Source organism: Glycine max, chromosome 14 (genome assembly GCF_000004515.6).
Source record: "Glycine max cultivar Williams 82 chromosome 14, Glycine_max_v4.0, whole genome shotgun sequence".
NCBI classification, from domain to species: Eukaryota; Viridiplantae; Streptophyta; class Magnoliopsida; order Fabales; family Fabaceae; genus Glycine; species Glycine max.
In genome coordinates, this window is record NC_038250.2 from 4,663,327 (window position 1) to 4,689,447 (window position 26,121).

Here is a 26,121-nt window from a genome sequence, read left to right on the forward strand (position 1 = left end):
TCTGCTGAAAGATTTTATAGGATTGTTTATGCCTCGAAATATTTGTTTGTAGTTTTCCATGGGGACATGCCCCTCCTTAATATAAATTTTCTACAGTACTCATATTGCATGACATATTTCATCAAGATAATTTTATTTCTTTTGTTTACTTTTAGAGAGAAAATTTTAATTTATCCTTTCCATTAAAAGTTTAAAATGTTAAAACATTGATCATCTTTAAATGAAGGAAGTACCATTTTTAGAACTCATGCACACAGACATTCACTTATTCACCTAGTAATTCATATTACTTTCTTAATTCTTCATAATTATCTGGATAAACTGTTTTCGATTCTCACAAGATAAAAAAAAAAAAAAAAACTGTTACAAGCTCGTTTACAAGTCTCAAAGAGTATATTACCAAAAAATTTGTTGCAGCTTACAGCTCTTTGACTGAAATTCCCTAGAGGTTATAAAATTGCTAATTGGCGAATGATATTAATTATACTTTGGGCGGGGAAGACGAGGCATAAGAATTTGGAGACATAAGGGGTAACTTCAGTGCGTGTCAAGTGGACAAACATGATTTTAGTTGGTCCGTCACTTGCAACTAAAAATAAGTGTTTTTGAGGCAGTTGTTTCTAACACGCACGCCAGAAATAATTTTTAAAAATAAGTGAAAATTTTGTCAAACAGCACGAGTTTGAAAATGAAAGCTGCTCATTTTTTTAATGAGGTTAATCAATCCACTCCGTTTAAAAATGAAAATAGCATTTAATATTTTTTCTTATGACTAATAAATATCTCGTAAATTATACATTTATAAATATATATATATATATATATATAAATGTTTATATTTTATTTTTAAATTATTTTAATCGATGTTAATTTATTGATGATTTAGAAATATATTATTATATGTAACATTAATTTGTGGAAATTTAAGTATTGAGTAAAATAATTAAGGAAATTTAAAATCATTCTTGGGTTGATGACCAATTAAAGAGAACAATGGAATTAATTTGACATAAAAATTCATAAAACACTTATTACAAGACAAGAAAGATATATTCAGTAAAAAAAAAAAAAAAGATATGTGACTACCTGACTATATGAGAGTGTTTATTTAATGGAATCTTCTTACATTTTTTGAAATCACATCCTAGAAATATTATATCTAAGAATGTTATTTCCTAGCACATAAAAATGTTTGTTCTAAGAATATTATTAAGAGTTTTTAAATTATAAGTGCCTAATTAAAAACTTCGCATAAAACTTTAAGAATCATTTAACCTTGAAAACTTTTTTTAAGATGTGAACTTCAATCACTCAGAAAATAGGTAATTATATTAATATTGAATCAAATTATAATAAAATTTCATTTTGTATCATTATCCTTATTTTAAATTTATTAATAAAATAGTGAAATTTAAATTTTATTAAATATATTTAAAAATGATTGTATTATATATACTAATGAAAAAATTATTTTCATGTGTAAAATATTAAAATAAAGAATGATTTAAAATAACAAATATTTCTTATTAAACATTAACCATAAACTTTTTAATAAATAAAATATTTTTAAGTAAGAAAAAAGTTTTTATCTATGATCTCAAACAAGTATCACATCTTGTACATTGTTGTTGTTGTAAGGCTTCAGTGCCCTCCTTGTTTATTATATACACATCATTACTTTAAAAAAAAATACGTATCAAATTATTCAAATTTTAAGATTTTTCGCTCTGTACAAGCATACAAGGGGAAAAAGGGTTAGAATGAATAAGAGAATAATCAAGCAGATTTCATTTCATATTACTGCATACCATTTTATCCCTTTCATTCATGATTTAATGTCCTTTGGCTAGCGACTAGTCTTTGGTTCAATTGTTTCACTTTTAAAAGTCGAACGGCAGGAAATTGTCGATCGAAATAGGGGTATTTTTTTGTTACAAGATTCTAGAAGACATTTGATTATATTTTTCCTTCAGTATAAAGAAGATTATTGATTTTACTATGCAAGGAAAATCACACAAACCACTAGCTGAGTATTACATAGTATTTGCAATTATAACTTTGTCATTTAGATTAAAAAAAAACAGAAAAATTATAGTTGTGTTGGCTAGAATAAGTTTAACTATGTGCTACAGCTAAATTATACATCCAAATTGGAGCAACATTTTCTAACAGGAATTCATTCCATTGTAATACTTGGAAGAAGGTATTCACTTGATGCTTGATGCGAACATGTAAAAAGTTTCACAATGGAACTAGCAGTAAGGTTGTGCCTTCTCTGTACTTCTGTAAATCCTCCACAGAGAACTTCTTCTACCCAATTTTCATTGTCTTTACCTCTGTCTGAGACATATGCAGCTGCAAGCAATTGGTCCATGACTTCTGACACTATCTGTAATGCACACTCTGATCCAATAGTTTTGTGGAAGCTACTTGTCATAACTTTCACCACTCTATCCGCAAGTTCATCAAAATTAAAAGGTTTAAAAACCACTGTTTCATCAACCTGGTCATACAAATCTTGCAACCAAAGGTTTTGGTTCTCAGTTGAGGCATGTTCCAAGTTTCCATCTTCCATTTCAGTGTCTTCAGCTGGAAGATTCAAATCTAAATACCAATTTGATTTTGTGTGTGCTGTTTTAGCCGTGTCTGAGATTAAATGCTGATCATAAAATTCATTTGACCAATGAACTTACGTTCATTTACTAAAACTAGATTGGAAATTCTCTCTATTGAACCATCAGCCACACTAACTCTTTGGCTTCTGATGTCTCCACTCACATGTTCAACTGCTATTTTGATAGGCGTCACTTTTACCTTTGCTATTCTTTCCTCAGAATAGTTGTAAGGATCCTTTGCTTGGTGACCAGAGAAAGAAGTCACAAATATTGCATTGTTTACACCAACTTCTCGGTGTGAGTGAATAAGCTTTCTGGTCTTGATGGCTTGGGACAAACTATTTTGAACCAACACATCAGCCTTGTCTACATTTTCAAGGAAGACCACAGAGAAGCGTTTCTTGCAAAACTCACCCACAATAAAATCAAGAGTAGTCTTCCCTCTGAATTTCACATTGCATCCTCTCATTTCTTCAGAACAAAGATCCACATAAAAAAATTATCCCGGCTTCCTTACAAGAACTTAACTAGAGAAACAGAAACTTTCTTTTTACCATTCCTATCAGGCCCCACAAAATTCATCCACACATCACCCCTTTGATTTGCTCCAACCCTTTTTGCATGGCAGCCAGCTATTGTTCTGCTGATAACACTTGAGGCTTCATCTTGCCAGCTAACCTTCTTGGTAAGGACATCAAAAAGAATTTAGGGATTTCTTGCATCAACTTGTCCCCAAAAGTCTTTTTTTTTAAAAAAAAAGGTTAAATGCTGGGATGGATGTTTCAAGATATTTCCATCAGCAACATTAAACTTTGAAGAAAATGAACTTGAGATTTCCTTTGGAGGCTCCATTGTATATTGAGTGGAAGGTTTCTTAGATTGATTGCTGGTAGGAGAGGAGCACATTCCTAAGCCCAAATCTGTGGTTACAGAAATCACAGATGTGGGAGACATCTGGCTTCCATCACATACAAATGAAGTGGAACATGTTGCATTTGAAATATGAGATTTTCTTCCTATACCGTACATACTTCTACATTCAACATTTTTTTTAAAATTCCAAAATTACCCATGTTAACTTATTCTTCTTCCTATGTTTGTTCTTTATTTTCTTCATACACCATTCATTTTTGTTTTGTTTTGGTGGAGCTCCTCCTTTTTTGTTGTGGCTGGTTTGGTCGAGGTGCATTGCCGCGGTGATTCGTTGGTAGTTCATGGTTAGTGTTACAGTGTAATGACAAAGGATGTTAGTTTTTTTCTACAACTTCGATTTGTGCTAATAAATATACGGATTTGCAATCCGTAAGGTTCATATAGATTGGGAATCCATACTTCACATCTAAGCGTCAATGAATCAGGAGCAAAATTAGTTTTTCACTCAAAATGTTGGGTGTAGAAGAAATGGTGTTGGGTACAAGAAGAAAATCCGTTAAAATATTGCTTGGAATGTTTGAAACTTACTTGGGCCTCATGAGCTCAAAAAGGGAGTTGTTATTCTCACCCATGACACTACTATTCACCCCCATTCTTTTTTAGATTTCGTTTAAAGGATGAAACTACCCCTGTTGCCAGTTTCCCACACCCCCACCCCTCCTCCTTCTCTTTCACCTGCTGCCATCTTCATACCCTCATCTCCTACTTCACTTCTTTACCCTTTTTTCCCCACTACCTTCTTTCTTTGTCTTCATAGCCTTTGTGAGAGGTGCATTTTTTCTTTTTGCATGTATTTGTTCAACGGAAATGTATAACACATTTTCGTTGATAAAAGTGTACAACAGAAATGGGACTCTATAGTGTATGTGATAAAGAGCTACTAGCTAAATTAGGGTAAAGCACGGTAAAGGCTACACTACAACTACTAAGAAAAAGATGCACAATTCATTTCATAATAAGTCTCAGGAATACAAAATCACTTAATATACCTAGCTAGGGTAACTTTTGGGAAACTGTAATAAAAATCAACAACAACTAAATGATAAAAAGGCCCATTCATATCTGCTGGAAGTCTTTCGGCAATAAGGGCTGGAAGTCATTCTAATGGACCTACTATGGTCATAATGGGTCGACCCACTATCAGTATGTTACTGAGATAATGAAATCACATTCGTTGGGTGTCTAACAAAATTACACCATAAAAGCACATTTCCGTTGTGTATCTCACCAAGATATCTCAGGCAAACACATTTTCATTATACACTTTCATTAGATACCCAATGAAAACATATTTTTAATGTATTAATAAGAGGAGCACAACAAGTATGAAATGAAAATATGATTTTTTTGTATAAATTGTACAACATAATCATATTTTCGGAAATAAGAAAAATTTCAGCAAGTGGAGGTGAAAATAGAAACCGATAGCTGTGAATAGTAACTCTCGATCAAAATATGTAAATTCAACTCATGGGGCATTATTTATTTTAAATGTTTACGTTTTGAGTTGGGCCTTCAAAATTAAGCCTTCAGTTTCCCAACCATCACCTTCACCTTTATTTGATTTGAAAAAATATGGAAAAAAATCATTTTTATTACAAAAAGTATTATCTTATGTTTATTTTACTTTAATTTTTAAATATTTGTATAAAAAAATAACAAAATTTTTCCTATTTATTATTATCATTAAAAATAAAAATAGAAACGAACACAAAACATTTAATGAAATCAAACAGGCCCTTAAATTTTTATGTAAAACTTCCGTTCAACAATTTCATTTCAATATGTTGAATTTGAATTAACTTTTTGGGGAAATTTTATATATCTAATTTCTTCTGCATGTGTATAAAAAAAGGTGATTTTATTACACATATAGTTACATATATAATTTTTAAAACTTGATATGTTAAAGCGTTGAAAAAATATTTAAAGTTTTTAGTCACCAAATTAAATAATTATTATAATGTTTTCTTAGGGAAAACGCAAATAAACATAATTCTAATTTATACAATAGTCGATTAGGAGTGATCCATTCTTAGATCTCATCACTTGGGAAGGGAGGGAGGGGGGTCATGATGATAACTAATTAACTATACCCCAAAATTGTAATATGTGATTAGACATTAAGCAGCAATTATTACCCAATATTATTTCTATTTTTTTTTTGTTGGTCTTCTACTATTCCTTGAGTCACTTTCATTTTGAATGGGATTAGGAAGCTATCAATTTTTTGCTCTATTTTCTTCCACTCCTCAATCTCCGCAAGGTGCTTCAGAACATGGGCATCCTAAGATACCTCCAATGTTGATAATCATTATTGTAGTCATACAAGGGAATTCAGGAATCATGATAGCTATTAAAGTATTAAGTATTAACTAAGCACAAAGCCACCATTATCAGCAACATAAATTAATTTACGGAATTATAAAACCAAAAAAAAAAAATTATCATCATAAATAATGATTCTACGCGCTTTAAAATATTCAGTTTCAAATGGATCTGAGGGACAGAGAACGACTCAAACAATTGTTTATTTTTCTTTGTTGTGTATACGTTAGTTATGTTATACTATATTCCCATGGCCCCTAATTGAAATGCTCTAGGTTTTAAAAAGTGAGAGAAAATAAAAGTCAATTATTTTGTTAGGGATTATGTCATTATACTACTTGACCATTTAGGTCGGGGTCTTGTCCATACAAAGACACAATCAAATATTGACAATGGAGAATAATAACCCTTTTCCAACATTACAAGTAACATAACAAAATTTGCATTTATGCACCCTATTTGTTTATATTTTGAAGTTCATGAGCTTTTGAACCTTGAAGTTACATACTAATACTATTAACCTAAGAACACTGCCAACAACTTTGGCACCCCATTTATGGATTACTGCCTATATTTAGTCTAGGTTTTGTGCAATTTATAGAAGAAATCTAAAGATTGATGCTGAATTGCTGATGTTATAAATTAGACCACTTTTTTCACAAATCATAACTGACACTAAATTTTTCACCTGTTACATTTATTTGGAAGTTACGCTAACGTTATATGCTTTGAGCTTCAACCATGCAATATATGTACTACCTCTTGTCACTTATCCTCTTAAATTAACATAAAAGTGACATATTTTTAAGAACTTGGCATGTTTCGTGTGTGGCCTCACTAACGAGCAACTCGTTTGAAATTCAAATGTTGTCCAGGGCCAGAGAGAAAAATAGAAGAAGAAAAAAAGGGTTAAAAAGAAGACAAAAAGGAGGGTGAGGACAACAATAATTGTAAAGGGAACAAATGAAAGGAGGGAAAAGAGGTTAATCATTCTACGAGCCATGGCGGGTGTGGTGTGGTGATTGATCAACCTGGAAAAGAAAGGAGTGGGTGGCGACTCAGTTCCGTATATAGAATTTGTTAACAGTTTGGCAAGTTCATCTAATGTTTTAATAGTAAAAACTTGGAAGTTCGAGTCTCAATTTTTATTGGAATTTTATTTTGCATTTGTATAATTTTCAATTTATAAGAAAAGAGATAAAGAGAGGTAAAAGATAAATAAAGAGAACAATAAATAATAACGAATAATTGTAGAAAGAGAACATAGTAGGAAGCAAAATAATCAAATATAGAATTCAATGGGATGAGAATGTTATAAGATACATTATTTGACTAAGATGTATTATTTTTTTATTTTTCTTTATCAATCACGTAAATTTATCCTACCCACATCTGTTAGAGTACTTGCACGTCTCATGATGACAAGTCTATTTTACCTATCTATCTCCCAAATGTCTTTACAGAGATTTAATAGATAAAATGCATGAAACTTTAATTCTAGATGCATGGACATAATGCAATCATTTTATGTCTAGCATCGATTTTATTATGATATTTGTTCCTTTTAGTTCTATTAGAAGTTATCATTTGTCGAGCGTCTAACTCCCAAAACTGATGCATGCATACTTTTCTTATATTCTTATTAAGAATTAGAGAAAATGATGAGAGAATTTTCTAAGGAAAAGTTCTCATGCTTTAGGTGTGTATTAGAGTGTTTTGAGACTAAGTGTGCCATTTTTCTTTGGCTTGACTTTTTTTTATGCTGGGTAGACTTGGGTCTGTGTATTCAGGCTTAGCACACTCTGCTCGCTAAGCGCAGATGTCTGCTTTCGCACTTAGCGCGTCACTGGGCCTAGTGCTAAAATCTTCATCTTTTTTCGTATTTTTTACATTTTTTTGCTTTTAATTCTTTATTTTTTTATATCTGCAAGTCATAAAAAAAAACATCAATTCTTAATAATTAAACATGAATAACTACTAAATAATTCTTTTTAAAGATATTTTAACTCTATTTTTATTGTTAAAAACAATTCTTATTTAGTAATTATCAGAATTGTGAAACAACCTTGTGGTAAATGGTGGATCTAAGCTATTGATTATCGACCCTCTAATCAAAAGTAGGTTACACTAGTAAAAAAGTTCAATATTGAACATGTGCATGTGGTCCTACTAATTTTATTAATCTTTGCTTCTTTCTGAATTCTCTCTCTCTCTTTTAATTTATAATAATCACAATCACAATTATATCATAACATATTCTCCAAAACACATCCATTCTAAAATCGGGTGGTGAGTTATCCATATATGCAAAACGGGAAAGAAAAATACTACTCTCTAATCTCTATATGGCCACTTCTTGAAGTTTCTTTGCGCCACAGCCTCCAGCCATGTTGCTTACGAAAGCATTTTGTCCATATCGGCAACCGATTTGATTCTATTAATTCATTTTGGACTTTTATATGGTCTAGTTATTCTGAATGCTGCTCATTTCAAATGTTTTACAATCAAATAACCATAAAATCTCAAAGAAGAATATTCAAAACATAAGGAAGATTTTTAAGGCGGCTGAACATAATCCAATAATAGCTATCTATATCTTCATTTGGTCTAACCAAAAAAAGTAATACATCCACTAATATTGTAACATTCCTTTACAAACCGTGAAATTTATTTTCTTTTATAACTGTTATCTTAAAATCACAATAAAAAATAAATGATCAAATGACAAACTATTTTTTTATCATTAATTTAGGAGTCATAGAATTTTTTTAATTAGAATTATTTAAATATTATAAACAAATTATTTCACCATTAACTTTAATTTTCTAGCGATGAATAATTTCTAATTAGTTTATAATATAACAATTTTACAGTGATAATCCACGTCTAGAAGATAAAAAAAATGTCAGAATTATTCTAACAAGTAATTTTATTGACGCTTTCATTTAATATTTTCATGAAAAAGAATGAACTCCCCAACGAAAAAAAAGGGAGAAAAAGCTACGAAGGTAACCCAAAAAACGCGTTCTAGAAATGAAAAGCAATAAAAATCGCTAAAGGGAAAAAAAGAAAAAGAAAAGCAAAACGCGATGGTCCCATGCCATGTTGACTTCTCACCATAAAAGAAGAAAAAAAAAAACAGAACATAAAAACAGTCACATGACGTGGACATCCATCATGACTACACGTGTCAAATCGAACAATGCAAGACGTCTCTGGACCCACCAAACAGCAACCTCTCACAAACTTTTTTTCTCTCTCTATTCATCATTTCAAAGTTGGTAAGACATTGGCACCCCTCGTTTGGCTTATGTTTTACACAAAAAAACAAAGAGAGAGAAAGAGAGACACGCAGAATCTCACCTTCATTCTCTCTCCTGCAACCATTACCAGAGCATGCACATCATAAACCATGCGTTTTATTACGCTTTTGTCCCTTCCGTGTTTCTTAATTCACATGTCACTGCCCTCCTTAATCAGCAACAACAACGTTTCTGAGTTGGTCTTGTCGTATCCATGGCTGTGTCCAACGGCGTCGAAGCAGTGTTAGAGTTTCTGCGCAAGAATGGCTTGTCGGAAGCTGAGTCCGCTCTCCGACAAGACATCATCGAGAACAACGACCTCGGAAACTTCGACTACGAGAAGTTCTTCTTCCCCATGGTCCCACCGCCGCCGCCGGTCAGAGTCCGATCCTTCTCCCGGCTATCCGAGCTCTCCGCCGACGGCAACTGCTCCAAATCCAGCTCCGATGAGTTCGTCAGCATCGGTTCTCCCACTTCTCGTGTTTCTTCTTCAGGTACTCCAAAGTTGTAAGCTACTATTCAAATTCAAATCAAATTGTTTAGTGCTAATGTTCAATTGCATGTGTTGATCAGTGATTGGTGATCACTCTCTGTTCGAAGTAACGGAGACGGTAACAGTTAGTTACTGTGTTGTTTAGCTACTATTCTTGAATCGGATGCTTTCTTTTAATGTTTTTAATTTGTATATTTGGATCATATAAATTTATCATCCAAATTTGAATTCGTGTGTTTGGTTTTGTTGATCACAACTCGATTGCATGCTATATGCTGTATCCAGGAATTCTAGTTATTATGATCTGAACTTAGGGGATTCAACACAGTGGTCCTATCCGGGGTGAATAGGATTGTCTCTAGTAAAATACTGGGTTTCGTACACACACAAAAATGCTAATATTCAACTTTTGTTAGAAATATATTTAGTAATTCCAGAAAAACATCAGTTTGGTTTAGTGGTGTCATTCACCTATGGCAGAGATTAGAGCATCCTAAAACCTAGTTGTTTTTGCAGAATTCATAAATCCGTATGGAATTCGTTCCTCGTCTCAGACTCAGAATGACTCCGCATCTTCGTCTGAAAGATTATCTCAGTTTGGCACTGCACGTGATTATCATGATTTTGAAATGCAGAATGAACCATATTGGTATAATGAAAAAGATGATGACTATTTCATGACTCCTAGTTTTGAAGGGCCGGATTTCTTTGCGTGTCAAAGTGAAGATAAGTTTGTCATGACAGCAGAAACGGAAAATCAGCATGACAATTCTCTGGACCTTGTTTACAACTCTGAAGAATTTCTATTAAAGGGAAATGGTAATGGTGGTTTCATGGACAAGGCATGCCTTTATAATCATTCCTCTGTAAGGGATGGAAATGCTACTTATTCAAAAGAGTATTGTCATGTTGATAACAACAACTTATTTGAAGGGGAATTAGAGGGCAAGGCTGAGAAACACACTGTTGCCTGTAGTTGTGAAGTTCCATTTTGCAAAAGCAGTCCAGGTGGTTCTTGCAGTTTGGATCCTACAAACTTCGGATACCCTAATTTGAAGGAAATCCATCTGAAGTTTGGGGACATTAACTCTTTTGACTCTACTTCAGAGCTAACTGTGAATCAAAGTTTTGACTACTACACTAAAAATGACAGCAGTAAGGAGTACAACGGTCCATATGACTTAACTATCAAAGTTAATCAAAAAGATCTACCAAATGGACTTGACACCTATAAAGCACGAGATGGTGGAGAATTAGCTGAAGAGTGCCAAGATCCTGAGATTACTGCAGATGGAGAGGATACTACTGATGATGAGCTCTTAAAGTATACTCAAGAGGAAGAATACGAAGTATTTGATCTGAGAATTATACATAGAAAGAATAGGTTTGCTTGAAAGATGATCTTGTATCCTGAACTTTCATTTCTGCCAAATATTCCTGTTAATGCTGGTGAATGAGTTGATTTTGAATGTGTAGGAGATCAGGAATTAGTAAATTTTGAAATTAAATGCAACTTTGTTGGCTTTTACTTGTTGAGCCGTCAACTTTTTCTTTGTTGGCTTTAACTAATTGCATGGTGATTTTGACTCAGTATTTATTTATTGTGGAATTTGAATTTTGGCTTTTCACTCTGGCTCTTTAGGTATTTTAAATAGACTTGCATTGTATTTGAGTATAATTTGCTCTCATCCATTATTGCACATACAGGACTGGATTTGAAGAAAACAAGGAACTGCCCATTGTGCTAAATACAGTCTTGGCTGGAAGGTATTATGTAACAGAATATCTTGGTTCAGCTGCCTTCAGTAGGGTTGTTCAGGCACATGATCTTCAGACAGGAATAGATGTTTGCTTGAAGATCATTAAAAACGACAAAGACTTTTTTGATCAAAGCTTAGATGAAATCAAGCTTCTGAAACTTGTCAATAAGCATGACCCAGCAGATCTACACCACTTTTTGCGCCTTTATGATTATTTCTACCATCAGGTATGTCATATGTTGCTGAATTGATTTCATTAAGTGATCAAAATGTCTAGGTCAAGCTATATCCAAAATATTTGTGAAATAATACGTGCTTAGCAGGGAAACTTTGGACTAAGCTAGAGCACAAATAAATCCTTTTTATATAGCTTTCAGAATGATCTAGTGGAAATTTATTATTAACATTTCTTACTATATCTTCTCCCATCCCATTTAGTCTGAATTCACCTTGAATTAAAACTTCACAGGAGCATTTATTCATTGTAACTGAACTTCTGCAAGCAAACTTGTACGAATTTCAGAAGTTCAAGCAAGAATCTGGAGGGGAAGAATATTTTACGTTGAACAGATTGCAGGTTTGTTCAAACAGAACAATATTTTTTGTTCTCTTGCACATGATTACTTATTCAGTCTTTATATTGCTAAACTTAGCTGTCTAAAGCACCCTTGATCCTTCAGACCTATGATCCTCAGCAATATGTGGCTTCTATTAATACATTGCCTTTCCATTGTTAGATAGTTAATTCAGCTATTTGTGTAGAATTGCTTCATGTCAGATATAGAGTTGTCTAAATGATCAGGGTTGTTGTTATCCTTCTTTTCATTCAGCTCATTACTCGCCAATGTTTGGAAGCATTGCAATACTTGCATAGCTTGGGAATTGTTCACTGTGACCTGAAGCCAGAGAACATTCTAATCAAAAGTTACAGAAGATGTGAGATAAAGGTTATTGATCTAGGAAGCAGTTGCTTCCAAACAGACAATTTGTGTCTATATGTACAATCCCGATCCTATAGAGCTCCTGAAGTGATGTTGGGCCTTCAATATGATGAAAAGATTGATATATGGTCTCTCGGCTGTATCTTGGCAGAGTTATGCTCTGGTGAAGTATGTTCTAATTTGCCTTTTTTATGATATTCATGAAATATATTTTTCTATGGCTTTAACATGAGCATGGAATTTTTTTTTTCATATAGTTTAATCAGGTTTTCGTTTTGGTAAGCTAATATAATTGAGGAATAAACATAATTTCAAAGAATTTTTTGATATTTACTCATCCTGAATTCTTATGTCTTCTGCAGGTGCTATTTCCAAATGATGCAGTTGTGATGATTCTAGCACGCATGATTGGAATGTTTGGTTCTATTGATATGGAGATGTTGGTAAAAGGGCAAGAAACGCACAAGTACTTCACCAAAGAATATGATATTTATTACGTAAACGAGGTTTGTTCCCCCTATTTTTTCTCTTCATAGCTGTTCCTTTTTTTTATAAGATTTATTGTTTTTTTTTTATGAAATCATAGGTGAAAAAACATTTTCTTCTCGCTTCTGAATACAGATCATATTGACTCATTTATTTGAAAGAAAAAACAGGAAAAAGTTCTCTTCTTGTTTCTAGAAGTATGAGCATGCTATGATCTAATTAACACAAGAATGCAGTACATCTTTCTTCATTTTCTTAATTTCTTTATGAGCACTGATTAAATCTTATACTCTCACCAAAAGAATCTTATATTCTTATTAAACCACATTGTGGCCAATTTCAAATTTGCAAAAGGCAGCCAATGAAAATCCACACCTTTTTCAGAATATATGAACGAGAAGGGTAAAGTTGATGTGAGGAAAAGCTCAGATGGATTAGTATGTCTATTTTGAGTGAGAAAGTAGAGTAAATGAAAGGGGAATATACACACGTACTAGTTATGCACAATAAAGGGAAGAAAAATAAAGGCCTTTCATGCATCAGCATAATTTGAATTTGAATCCTCCTTCTAAATTTCATTTTAGTTCTTTCCATCTAATCTTTAACATTGTACACATTGCACAGGAGACTGATCAACTGGAGTACATAATTCCAGAAGAGTCATCATTGGAGCAGCACCTACAGGTCACTGATACTACGTTTATCGACTTTGTCAGATACTTACTTAGCATCAACCCCAAAAGAAGGCCTACTGCAAGACAAGCACTGAGGCATCCATGGCTTTCCTATGTTTACTAGTTCTTTCTCTGGTGGAGAGTTCAGTAATTCTATTGGAGTTATCCTCATCAATCGTGATCTCTAAAGCTTATTTTCCCCATATAGCAAAGCTTGCAATCACAATTTTGGTTTGTTTATAAACTACACCAAGTGAATTCACTGTCTCATGCTGTATAATTTTTTTGCCTGTTGATTTACAGTTTGTTCTTTGTACAGAATTTCTTCCCATTATTTTTTTGCCTTCCATGAATTGGGAGGTTATCATAATAACATTTTAATGTCACCCCATTTGGTTCTAAGTCCTAACATCATGTCACATAATACTGGGGTTCTATGAATTCACTGGATTTGGATTAATATAGTTTCATTACAAAAACAATGGAACTTTCTCAGTGATCGGTGCTGCCAATTCAAATGCCAGACTTTATTATTTTATAAATGTAAGTTCTCTTAGATTGGGCTACTGGTGAGAGGCTCAAGTAACATCAATTTAGATATTTAAACCTTATTTCTATAATTATTAAAAAAAATCTCACTTAAACGTGAAGATCCTCTATTATTTCTTTTTCTTTCTTATAAAATGAATTTATTGTTATTTATCACTTGTTTTCCTATATATTTTTAAAATTTAATTATTAATCATTTTTATATTTTCTTTTATATTCAATTTTTTCACTCAAATCATAGATTAAATTACTTTTGATTTTTCTTCATTAAAATTATCTCTTTCATCTTAAATTTCAGTCATTAATTTTCTTCATTTTTTAAAATTTATTCATTTTTTTGAAATTTAAATAACTTTTTATTTTACTTGTTTATTTTATTTAAATTATTTTTAAAATTTTCATTCTGTGGATAAGCATTAATAATATAAAATTTAAAATAGATTTTACAAATATATTAGTATAAGTATTTTTAAAATTCTGTCAACAATTTTTTTTAAAAACAAGATAAATGAAAATAAGTATAATTATAATTTTATAAAATGTAAAGAAAAGGATCATTTAAAATAAATGAAAATTAATACATGTATCTTTATATAATATAAAAAAAGTTAGTATAAAGACATTTTTCCCACTTAAATTGAGGCTGCTTCTGTAATCTTCTTTTAAACTTAATGTTCTAAATAATATATTTTATTTTGAGTCTTTTTATTACCCACCCATTAATCCAAGTAATGATTTGTATCATTTGTCTATTATAAAATTTCTTCTTCTTCTTATTATTATTATTATTATTATTATTATTATTATTATTATTATTATTATTATTCATGATATGAGTTTTTTTTACACATAAATAATTTCATTATTATATGCATTCAAAGAATTTAAAATAAAAGTTTGATCATAATATGAGGAGGGATCATCGAGATGAGATGAGGAGAAATGGACTGAGGGATAATTGAGGTTCTGGATAAACGGGCTTATGTCTTGGACTTTCTCCTTCACTTGTGGCTTTTAAATTTTAGATATTTGCTTGGGGCACCTAGCGTTTTTGCTGAGAAACCCAGCAGATTTTCAAAATGCTGAAAATATTCTTATGTGTATTTTTGGTTATAAATAGCAGGTTTTATTTTTTATTTTTATAGTACCATTTTTTTCCATAAAACCTAACTCCCTTAGTGTGATTTTCTTCCATTAGTCTCCTATTTCGACCGTTTGTTGTCTCTGGCGGTGTACATGTGTTATTTATGAATATACAATGAAATTGGGTGGTTTTTCATCGTCGAAGAAAAAGAAATACATAATGTTTTTTTTTAAAAAAAACATATGGATTGACAATCCGTGTGGTTCATACGAATTGTTGATCTGTATGGCCTTATGGATTGTTAATCCGTATGTTTCATACGGATTGCTGATCCGTAGGTTTTTTCTTAAATATAATTGTAAATATTTTTTTAATTTGTTTTGTAGTGTAATTTTTTTAATATTTTTAGCAATTTTATAAATATGGATTTTAAAATTTTAAATTTTTTTAACAATTTTTTTTTTAAAAAAAACTCATACGGATCAACAATCTGTATTATTTTTAAAAAAAATTATTATTTTTTTAAAAAAATTAAAAATTAAAAAAAAAATCATACGGTTGTCCGTATGAGTTCTTTTGTTTTGTTTTTTTATTTTTTATTTTTTAAAAAAATTCATACGGGTTGTTGATCCGTATGAGTCATATGAAAACATATGGATCATTAATTCATATGAATCATACGGTTCGCCATCCGTATGAGTCATACGGATCGTCGATTCGTATTTAAAGAAAAGGTGAAAGACATTTTAGCCCTTTCACCTGTGTTGTTGGGTGTCCCAACAAAAATTCTAAGTGTCCAAAGCAACTGCCTAAATTTTAATGAGATGCCACATTTGGTCCCATGCACTAAGGGGGGTGTTAGTGACCGAACCACTAGACCAATTTTTGGTAAACATTCGAACGAGGCTTGGGTCTGGCCCATAAAATCCAACAACTAAGAGACATGGCCTCGTAAGAATGATAACCTGTCCTAAACTGTGATATCAAAGTAAGTCAACCTTACTTACCTAATAGTGTTCGGTGGAATGAAATGAAATTAAATGAAAATAAATTGAGATAGAATTTTGATTTAAAGTATGATCATTATTTCGCTGGACCACCTATCAAGGCAATCCATTATGGACAATAATTGTCAGTTGTTAGATTGATCTATTATCATAAATTAGCTTACTGGATCTTTTAGCCTCCTCTTGACAGATTTTTTTTTATCATTGTTCTCTATCGCCGAAGGCATTTCAAAACCCATGACCCCCACCTCAGACCCCTCCCACCTCCTCTCTATTCTCCATGAAGACTCCTCTGTCTACAACAACAACTACCACCTCCCCCTCCCATTCTCTAACGGCCCCTCATATGTCACCATCGCATTCATAAGCATATTCACATCCACATTAGCTAATAAAGTCGCATTTATCAACCCAAAGGAGCACTAGTTTGTTCCCTCCCCTTCCCTAATTTCTTGTTCCATTTCTATACAGTTGAAAAAAAAGATGGGCTCGACTAGACCTCTTAGATACAATCCCAACATAGATGCCAAGTCTGTGAAGAGGAACGAGACGGCGACGACGTCACCACTACATGTTCCCCTTTCAGTGTCATCTATCTGTCTCTGCTTCTCTTTGATGTTCATTTCTCTATCACTCACAAACATATCTAGGTATGAATCTAGGTCTTGGGTTAAGAACAAGAGTAATAATTATCACAATGGGAAACATTTATGGGCAAGACTTTGACGGTTTCATCTGTTCATGTATGAATCTCAAAGTGACATTAGTAGCTCCAAATTTCTCTCCATGCTCCTCTTTGTGGTGAAAACGCTTTAACCTCTAAAAGAAAATAGAAATGTAAGAATTTCGAGGCATTGGTTTCGGTGTGGATCTATCCACGCATCGACCCCTCATGGCAAGGGAAAGGGAAAAAAAAGCTAAAGAGATGGAGAAAAAAGAGACAAGGTGGAGGTAAGGAAGGAAAAAAACGTCGTTGCCAATAACGACAAAGGTGGTCAAGGGAGTTGTTGCAAGGGTTTGGGGGATTTAGTGTGAATAGACCTATGGTAATAACATTGATATAATGATTAAGAATTATGATTCATTATGGACCACTTATCAAGTGGTTCACCCTAAAATTCACCTTAAAATAAAAGTGTAAAAGTATGAATCTTATCTCATTTTACTATTCATTTCACTCATTTTAGTCCTTTTTCACTATAAAAAACAAGAAATGAATTAATTTGTCAAATTTTTTTTAAAAAATGAGTCAATTCAACTTGACTTGCTTATTAAATGAGTTAAATAATACCGTAAAAATTAATAACCTAACTCAATAAAATGATCCATCATGAGTTGATGGGATAAGTGTTTTCCTAACAAATGAAATATTTTTACTATATATATAAAAGAGAATATTATATCAAGTAGAAAGATTTGTTTTATTAGCAATAAAAAAAATTAAATATAAAATATATGTTTTAATTCTTTAATTTTATAAAATTTGAAAATAAAAAAATTATTACTAAATTGTGATTTTGTCATTTATACACAAATATTAAGTAAGATAACAAAAGAAGTACTATAAATTAAAAATTTAAAAAATATTAATTTAAAATATAAAGAGATGCAACGTGAATTCAAGGCTACACGAGAAAAGAAAGAATGTACTAGTACTAATTGAGAAAGGAAGCTGTACTAATTGAAAAAGGAAGATGATGTTTTCAGTTTTGAGTCATAAATAGTGGCATATCTACCATTTTAATGATTTTCAACGACCATACTATAAAGATCTTGATGGCACCACTGTCCACTGCATTCAAGTCTGATCCAATTACCAACAACGTTGACCACTGACGGAACAGAAAACACTTACTTCACTTATGAGTTATTCTTACATTTGCATATAATTAAATAAATAAAAATTATGTTCATCTTAAATATAAATAAATTTTATTTTTATTTAATGATATTATTTTAAAAATATTTTTCATTTAATTATAATTTTATTTTTAATAACTTTTTTAATTCACAATAATACATTCCAATAAAGAATATTTTAAAAATAAATTTATTTTTTATTTGATATTAATAAAATTAAATAATATCAACTCACTATCATTATAAAATTAGTTATTTTTATTTAAATATAAGTATAGAGGGAGTAATACACACGTGACGTTTTGGAGAATTTTTGAATGAAAAATATTTTATGAACATCTATTATGCCATAAAATACTTAGAGAGAAAAAAAGAAAAAAATATAAATATTATAAAATTTATGATTTGATAAAGAAATAATATATCATTTGTCTTTTTTAATGAGTTGAAAAATAAATGAATATTTTTATCTTTTTTTCTTTACTGAAGACTAGAAGCCCAACTATTTATAGACTTTGTTATTGTCAATTCTGCTTGAAAATATGAAATTATTTGATTACATAATTTTCTAGTCTTGTATATAGAAAATGATATTTAAAAATTGAATATTTATTTATCAATAAAAAATATTATTTTGAATATTATTATAAATAACAAAATTATCTTTTTGAATGTGAAATGAAAATAGATGAAAGTTTTCAATTAAGTAAAAAGTAAAAGTGTGGATTGTACAAATTTTTATTGCTCATTTCATTCATTTTTTTTATACTTTATTTCGCTCTACCTGGTGACCCCTAAAACTTAAACTAGATACGACGGTAAAAAAAAAAAAGTTAACACTATAAACTTTTGAAATTAATTTTTATTTAATAAGTATATTTTAAATTTTAAGTTTCAACATAAGAAATACAAAAGTCATTATAATTTGTTGTCAAAATTAAGGAGAAGTGTCAACAATAAACTTTTAAAATATTATTTTTAACACACACTTACTTACTATTAATTAAAATTTATTAAAAATACAAAATAAGAGATTCAAAAAGTAAGATCCCTTAAAGTTTATAATTTTCAATAATTTTTGGTCAATAATAAAAAGTGTATTCAAAAGAATAAATAATGATTCTCTTTTTTCACCAAAGGCAACTCAAATTCTTCTCATAGTCACCCCTTAAGTGTCTACATCTTGAGAGAGATAAAAAAAAAGAAGAAGAAATAAGTGATTGAATTTATTAGTACTAATGCAATAGGAAGAGAAAGACGAAAAAAAAAACCTGGAGTATTTGTAATTTGTAGATATCTAAAATATGAGGCACTTATTCTTATTCAACTAGTATCATGTACATGTTAGGCTAATTGTACCATATCTTTATTGTGGATTTTACTATTTAAAGGGGAAAAGCATAACCTAACAAATTTCCAACACAGACTTTGAATTTCATAAAAAAAAGACTATAAGAAAAACTATGAATATTGTTTGTTAGTTAATGATAATTTTACTTCAAAGTTTAAAGAAAATTTCTCCATAACTATTGAATAACTAAAGATCATATTCACCGTAATTAAACACTAAAGTTGTGTTAAAGGAATTTAAATTAATTAGTTGAATAACATGCGTCAATTATTATAATTTTTTAATATCATTTTTAATTTCCAAATATAAAAATACAAAACACCAAGGTTGTTTCATACCTATTTGTTTATGAATAAAGAGTAAATTTATATCAAATTTCTTCTTTAAAAACAAAAAGAAGACTAGTTTAACTTGTCACAACATTATTTATTTTGAATGTGATGACATACTTCTAAAGCTTTTTGCACACAGTTAAATGTTATTAAAACGTTGAAAAAATTAATTTAGTTTCAAATTTGATCAGAACCAATTGCTGCAACAATCTTTTGAGTTTTGAGATCCTGAGTCGTGTTGTGTCTGTGAGTCCATGTAATTTAATAATTTGAAGAAGAAGGACAGACTCTTTAAAGACTCAAAGATTGTCTTTTCTTATTGGGTTTATTCATTATCCCCATAGGCCATAGCTTCCTATTCTTTATTTATCATTTGTTACTTCTTTCGTTCATCCTCCCCCTCACGCGCCTTTTCGGACATTGCCTCAATTATCAATCATTACCACCCTTTGTGTCCCCTCATCCCTGCGCTGCATTATTTAATTAAATACATTACCCGCATATGTTGCTTTTTTTTATATATAAAAAAAACAATATGTTGCTGTTTATTACTCCCTAATTTGCATCTTGATGGAATATTAGTCTTGAAAATAAGATGATGTTAAACAAGGTATTTTAATTTTTTATTAGCTGAAAAATATATTTAACTATTTGTTAAATAAATATTTTTTTAAATTTTTAACATTTTAAAATATGTTACTTAAAATAGTATTTTTTTAAAATATTAATTTTTAGTTTATAGTTTTTTTTATCCTTAATATATTTTATCAAACTTTTTAATTATTTTTTAAAAATAAATTCTATTTTTGTACTTTATATTTCCATTTATTTCCGTAGCTAGTTTTACTAAATATTAATACCTCCCATTTTATATATAAGCAATAAATAGTATTTTTTTTATCCTAACAATAAATAACAATGATTAATTTTCAAACTTATTCATAATTAAATGATTTTTATATCCTTAATTTATTACTAACTCTATTTAGTACACTTCACACTATAATTTTTAATATTAAATGAGATTACCCATCACCACACATTTAAAGTTAAGAATACTTTCAGGATAAAATTTAAATTTATGATAATATTAAATGTAATCATCACTTTTCTTAATTTTAATAATTTATACTATGTTGCTTGTATATAGATAATTGGTAATATAATTTAATAAGTTAACTTTTTAGTTTTAAACTTTCCTTTTATTTTTTATTTTTCATTTTTCACCTAATTTTACCAAACAAAACCTAAAATAAATTAAAATAATTCTTTAAAACTTAAATGTTTGTAGGGTTTTCATTATGAAATCAATTTATTTTAATTTTTATTAAATAATCAATTTAATTCCAAAATTCATGTTTTTTTTAGAGAATCCCTAATTTTACGTTTAAGTTCTCGAATTAAGGACTAAAATTGTTATTGATAACAAATAAAATTCAATACTAATAAGAAGGCCATTTCCATTTTCGACCCTATTAATCGTAGTCAATGAATCTCCCATGACCGCAGAAAAAGCAAAAACATCCAAAATACAGAAAAAGCTAGAAGGCCATCTCTGACTAACGCGCCACCAAAGACCTCACGCGCAACCGCAGCGCGTGCGTCAATCTCCGTAGCCCTTTTCCTTTCCCTCTCTCTCTCTAGACCTCGTCGAAGCACCACCATGACCACAACATCTCTCTGAAAATCACTCACACGCAAAAGAGAGAGAGAATCGAAACACCCCGTAAGCAGCACGGCACAATCGCAACGCAAGAGATTAATAATCAATTTGCATCGATCGATCGATCGTTGGTTAGGTTTTTGTTTTGGGGGAATATGGGCGAGTTGACTCAGGCGGAGGTGTACTCGCCTCGGACTCAGCAAGTGTGGAGGGCACTGTTGAGTTGGTTGGCCTTCTTCTTTCAGATCTTCTTCCAGATTATAAGAGCCTTAGGTCACTACCCTCTACTCTCTTTCTCTTCTAATTCTTCTTCTTCTTCAAACGCTTCTTCCTCTTCCTCTTCCTTCAAACCTCTTCCCTCCGTTGAGATTGCTGAACACGATTCGCCTCCTCCCTCCGCCCTCGAAATCTCACCACTTGATTATTCCCCCGCCGATCATCCCGTCCCAAAACTCACGGTACCGTAGCAACCAACCACTTCTTTTCTTTTTTAATTGTTTTCTCTGTTTTTGTGTTTAGTGAGAAGAAAAAAAAAGTGTTTTATTCGAGGATTAATTGGTTAATTCCTTTTGTGTTGAATATAATATAACTAGTGCTTCAGTTTTTCATTTCAGGATTTTAGTGTCTTTTTTTTAAAAAAATAAAAACTTTTGACTTTGGCTCTGATCTGAGTAGGGTTTGAGAAGGATGCTGAAATTTGCATATCTAAGGAGGTGAATGGGAAGACTTGTTTGTAGTTGATAAAGATCACTGTGCCTGTTATACGGGTGAATCTGTGTTTCGGGGATGAGGATGATTTGTTTTGTCTTTTGTCTATACTTCAAACTTCGTTGTTGTCTTATTGTTTTTGTACCCTTTTTTTTTTTAGTTTCCTTGTTTCTTGTTTTTGTGTTTGGATTTTGCTTAAACTTGAACATTAGCTGGATGTTCTGGTTTCGTTTTGGTTTTGGTTTTACTTGAACATGCATATTTATAAAGTTTATTGGGATGGTCTTGTTGACTTGCTCAAAGTGGAAAATGGTTGGCTTTCATGAACTCAAAGGGTTTTTGGAAGCATCTAAGGCAGAAGACAAAACATTAGAAATGTCTTTCTCATGTTTGGGGACATTTGGAATGAGACTGTAGAAGCTTGTCCTCTGGGTTTGGTTGTGTACTGATTTCTGTTGCTTGCCTTAGAGAGTTGAGTCACTCTTGTTGCAACATATGCAGTTCAGCTTAAAGCCCCTTGTGTTTTGGATTTTTATGATGGAGGGATTTATGATTTGTTGTTATATTGCTGTCTGCTGTACTGATTCCTTAGTTTGCTTGTAAATTGTAATATACGGTGATGTGTTTCGAAAACTTCCTCATTTATATTTACCACATGTTTGGATTCCAAGCTTTACGTGTGTCCAAGCAGAAGCTACTCACAGTAGTTTCTGCGTTTTTATCACAATCTGACTCCGTTTTATTCATGTACACATGTTTCAACCATGCTATTTGCATGTAGCTTCTCTCGTTGAGTTGTTATTTTGTTTTAATTTTCATGTCTTTACATTTACCCTTGGCACACACTTGCAAATGCCCAAATTTGGTATGCAAAATATACCGGTTTGAATTTATTTTGTTAGTCAGAAAAGAAGAATGAAAAAGTGGTATAAGGTGTATTCTATTGATGAGCTGTTAGAAGAATGTTAATGATATCATTCTTTAGTAATTTTCTTTTGTTGCTTCCTCTTTTCCTGTTGCTAATGTAGATTTTGATCTTATATGTGCACTTGTAGGTTGTGCTGGACTTAGATGAAACACTGGTATGTGCATATGAGACATCAAGTTTGCCAGCTGCTCTACGGACTCAAGCAATCGAAGGTGGTTTGAATTGGTTTGAGCTGGAATGTGTATCGATAGACAAGGTAAGTTACTTTGTAATTTGCATCTGATTGCTTGTCGACAACTATAATATTATATCCTCACTTGATCATGTTGGATTTTCAAGGAAGGAGAAGGCAAAAAAATCAATTATGTTACAGTATTTGAACGCCCTGGGTTGAAGGAATTTTTAAAGCAACTCAGTGAATTTGCTGACATGGTGCTGTTTACAGCTGGTCTTGAAGGTTTGTCCCAAAATACTAAGCTGCTGCACTTGTGCATATTCATCTTTCGGGAATTATGTTCAACATTTCTGAATGACATATGCCTGTAAATTCTCACAGGCTATGCTAGACCCCTTGTTGACAGAATAGATGTGGAAAATCGATTCAGTCTACGACTTTATCGGCCCTCAACAATTAGCACGTAAGTGCATCTACCTTGTTTCAAATCCAGTATTCTGTTTTATGTAATTAATCTTTCTGTTTACATCATGGTTGGTAGCCAGCCAACTATATGTGAATTAATATTATAGTTCATTTTATTTTTAGTTATGGTTCTTTATTCCTTGTTTTTCTGGTACCAGCCCATGCTTTCATGGTCTATGCCTGTCTTCTCTATAAGTTGGAGGGTCGGTCATTGAATCTTTACAAAACTGATAAACCACCCACAAAAATTGATATTTGGTGCAAATTTGTTGCATTCATATAATAATGCTGGACACTTTTGGACCGAATGAGCTTATGAGCATCTGCTAAATTTGACTGCAGTGTGCTGCATAGCTAAATGGACGAAAGTTTTGTGCTGTTATAGAAGAACTGTGCAGCAATTATTCTCTTTAATTGTTTCTAAAATTTTCTTTTTTTCTTTTCCAGCTATATATTTATGTTTATGATATTATTCTATCATTTATACTAGATATGTGTGTGTGTGTGTGCGAGTGATCTTACTTAAATTAGTAGAGTGTATACAAGTCTCAAAGAATGGTACATCTTGTGGTCATTTTTATTGTTATGCTTTCCGCAGAAAAAAAAACATTTGGCTGGCTTTTGTAATATCTTCAAAGTCCTGAGGGATTACATGCTTTGGATTTTCTGGCTAAATGTCTTGATTCTTTTGTTGGTTTTACCAGAATCTTTTTGAGAGGGACAAAACTGTATAGAGCCAGTTTGGAAAATTTTCTCATTAAGCACTTCTAAAGAAAATAAAATGAATCAAGGAGGTAGAATGATCTAACTTCTCATGTTAAAAATCAACTTATGCACCTCAAATTTTTCAATAACTCTTTCATCAAACTTCATTAATTGAAGTGCATATAATGATTTTAGCTTACGCGAGATGTTTGGTTCATTATATTTTCTTTTCCTATAAATATTTGTCGAGAAGTTTATCCTAACTGACTTTTGGATGTTTTGTCTATGATTTCATTTTTGATATAATTGGAGTTGTTACCGCACCCAAACTCTAGAGCTCTACCCAAATCCCTACCCATCATAACCACTTGAGTAATGCATGGGATTAAATTTCTACGCTTTTGCATTTCTCTCAGTTCTGAACTATGTTCTGCATAATCAAGGTCACAATTGAATTTGGATTTACTTTTTCTTTTTGGGCTCAATATAAATTCAACAGCTGAAATCATGCTAACAAACCATAACAACCGACTGTTGTTCACACCAGACTGGTTTGTATGTACCATTGATATTACAAACTTAAAATTTAATTGTTTCTGTTCACAGTATTTTCAGTCTGCGAGGATTTTCTTTGTAGTTTTTTAAATGTTATTAAATAATCTGCATCATTTCTGGAATTTTAAAGTTATTTTGGGGTGTATGTGCTTGAGTTTGAAGTTCAGAATGGATTCTGCTGGATGAATTTGTACAAGCATTCTTATAAATGCTGTTTGCTTGCAGGGAATATCGGGAGCATGTCAAGGATCTTACCTGCATCTCAAAGGATCTTTGTCGCATTGTTATTGTAGACAATAATCCTTTCAGCTTTGTATTGCAACCGGTGAATGGAATTCCGTGCATTCCATTTTCTGCTGGGCAACCACATGACACCCAGGTGTGCAAAGATCTGTGCTATTGAAATTTAAGACCACCAATGCTTAAAATAAAATAAATCACTCATCTGATACTTTGATGAATTGCTCACCATCATCTCCTGTATTTTGATGTGTAACAGCTTCTAGATGTCATTCTTCCACTTCTCAAGCAACTTTCTGAGCAGAATGATGTAAGACCTTTCCTCTATGAAAAGTTCCACATGCCTGATTGGTTCCAGAAACAAGGGATTCCAGCTTCCAGTTGGACTTTGTAGGATTAAACTAGTTTGCCATTAAGCTCTCTGTTTTCTTTTTGGTGAAATTCTTAGTTGTTTTGCTGGAAGGGCAGCTGCTGATTGGTTGAAATAGATTTTTTGTATAGCATCAATTTGTTTTTGGATTGCCTAAGGGTTTCAAATGCTCTGCTTCTTGGATGTCAAATCAGTTCACCACTTGTGTATGTAGATTGCCAGAATTCTGATTCTTGTTTATAGGCTTGCAGTCTGTTGGAAAGTATCTCGTTAGTCCATTGTAAAATTATCAATTATCAATAATTAACAGTTTAAACATTCATTACGTTGCAAAGTTTGTTATGACCAGCTAGTGAAGCATGTAAAATAAATTAAAGCTAACTAACTGCATAAATGATTCGCTTTTTTATTTTCTTTAGTCAGGGTCAATTGCTTTAATGAGTTCAAGAAAGCTTGAAGTGATCTGTGATTATCTGTACTTTATAGTCTTGGTCGTTAGCATAATTTATGTAATTTATGAGAAATCTAACGTTTGGAGCTAGTAGTATCCTTAATAACTCAGATTGACGTTATTGTGCTGCTCACAAAGTCAAAAGT

General features: G+C 31.5%; 2 protein-coding genes and 1 pseudogene across 3 annotated transcripts; 2 read left to right on the top strand and 1 right to left on the bottom strand.

Moving 5' to 3' along the window:
• Positions 1-2,176: 2,176 nt before the first annotated feature.
• Positions 2,177-3,644, bottom strand: LOC102663240 (protein SMAX1-LIKE 8-like; annotated as a pseudogene).
• A 5,526-nt stretch (positions 3,645-9,170) lies between these two features.
• Positions 9,171-13,918, top strand: LOC100795722 (dual specificity tyrosine-phosphorylation-regulated kinase mbk-1). 2 transcript variants are annotated; one of them, XM_003544035.5, is made up of 7 exons: positions 9,171-9,672; positions 10,188-11,055; positions 11,379-11,658; positions 11,901-12,008; positions 12,262-12,540; positions 12,735-12,878; positions 13,483-13,918. In XM_003544035.5, the coding sequence occupies exons 1-7, from the start codon at positions 9,393-9,395 to the stop codon at positions 13,654-13,656; spliced, it is 2,133 nt and encodes a 710-aa protein (XP_003544083.1). In that variant the 5' UTR covers positions 9,171-9,392; the 3' UTR covers positions 13,657-13,918. The 2 variants fall into 2 exon arrangements, with proteins under 2 accessions (XP_003544083.1, XP_040865195.1); XM_041009261.1 differs by lacking the exon at positions 10,188-11,055 and having other exon boundaries at positions 9,173-9,685.
• Positions 13,919-21,194: 7,276 nt separating this feature from the next.
• On the top strand, positions 21,195-25,846 carry LOC100819720 (CTD nuclear envelope phosphatase 1 homolog). The gene is made up of 6 exons (XM_014767129.2): positions 21,195-21,836; positions 23,142-23,270; positions 23,354-23,471; positions 23,571-23,652; positions 25,140-25,293; positions 25,414-25,846. The coding sequence occupies exons 1-6, from the start codon at positions 21,534-21,536 to the stop codon at positions 25,546-25,548; spliced, it is 921 nt and encodes a 306-aa protein (XP_014622615.2). The 5' UTR covers positions 21,195-21,533; the 3' UTR covers positions 25,549-25,846.
• The last annotated feature ends 275 nt before the right edge of the window (positions 25,847-26,121 follow it).

Excerpts from the sequence above, each read along its gene's own strand:
- LOC100795722 (XM_003544035.5), top strand. The coding sequence starts at position 9,393 with ATGGCTGTGTCCAACGGCGTCGAAGCAGTGTTAGAGTTTCTGCGCAAG. Across the intron at positions 11,659-11,900 it reads ATGATTATTTCTACCATCAG|GAGCATTTATTCATTGTAAC; the intron begins GTATGTCATATG and ends AAAACTTCACAG. Across the intron at positions 12,879-13,482 it reads ATATTTATTACGTAAACGAG|GAGACTGATCAACTGGAGTA; the intron begins GTTTGTTCCCCC and ends CACATTGCACAG.
- LOC100819720 (XM_014767129.2), top strand. The coding sequence starts at position 21,534 with ATGGGCGAGTTGACTCAGGCGGAGGTGTACTCGCCTCGGACTCAGCAA. Across the intron at positions 23,472-23,570 it reads GTTTACAGCTGGTCTTGAAG|GCTATGCTAGACCCCTTGTT; the intron begins GTTTGTCCCAAA and ends AAATTCTCACAG. Across the intron at positions 23,653-25,139 it reads CGGCCCTCAACAATTAGCAC|GGAATATCGGGAGCATGTCA; the intron begins GTAAGTGCATCT and ends GTTTGCTTGCAG.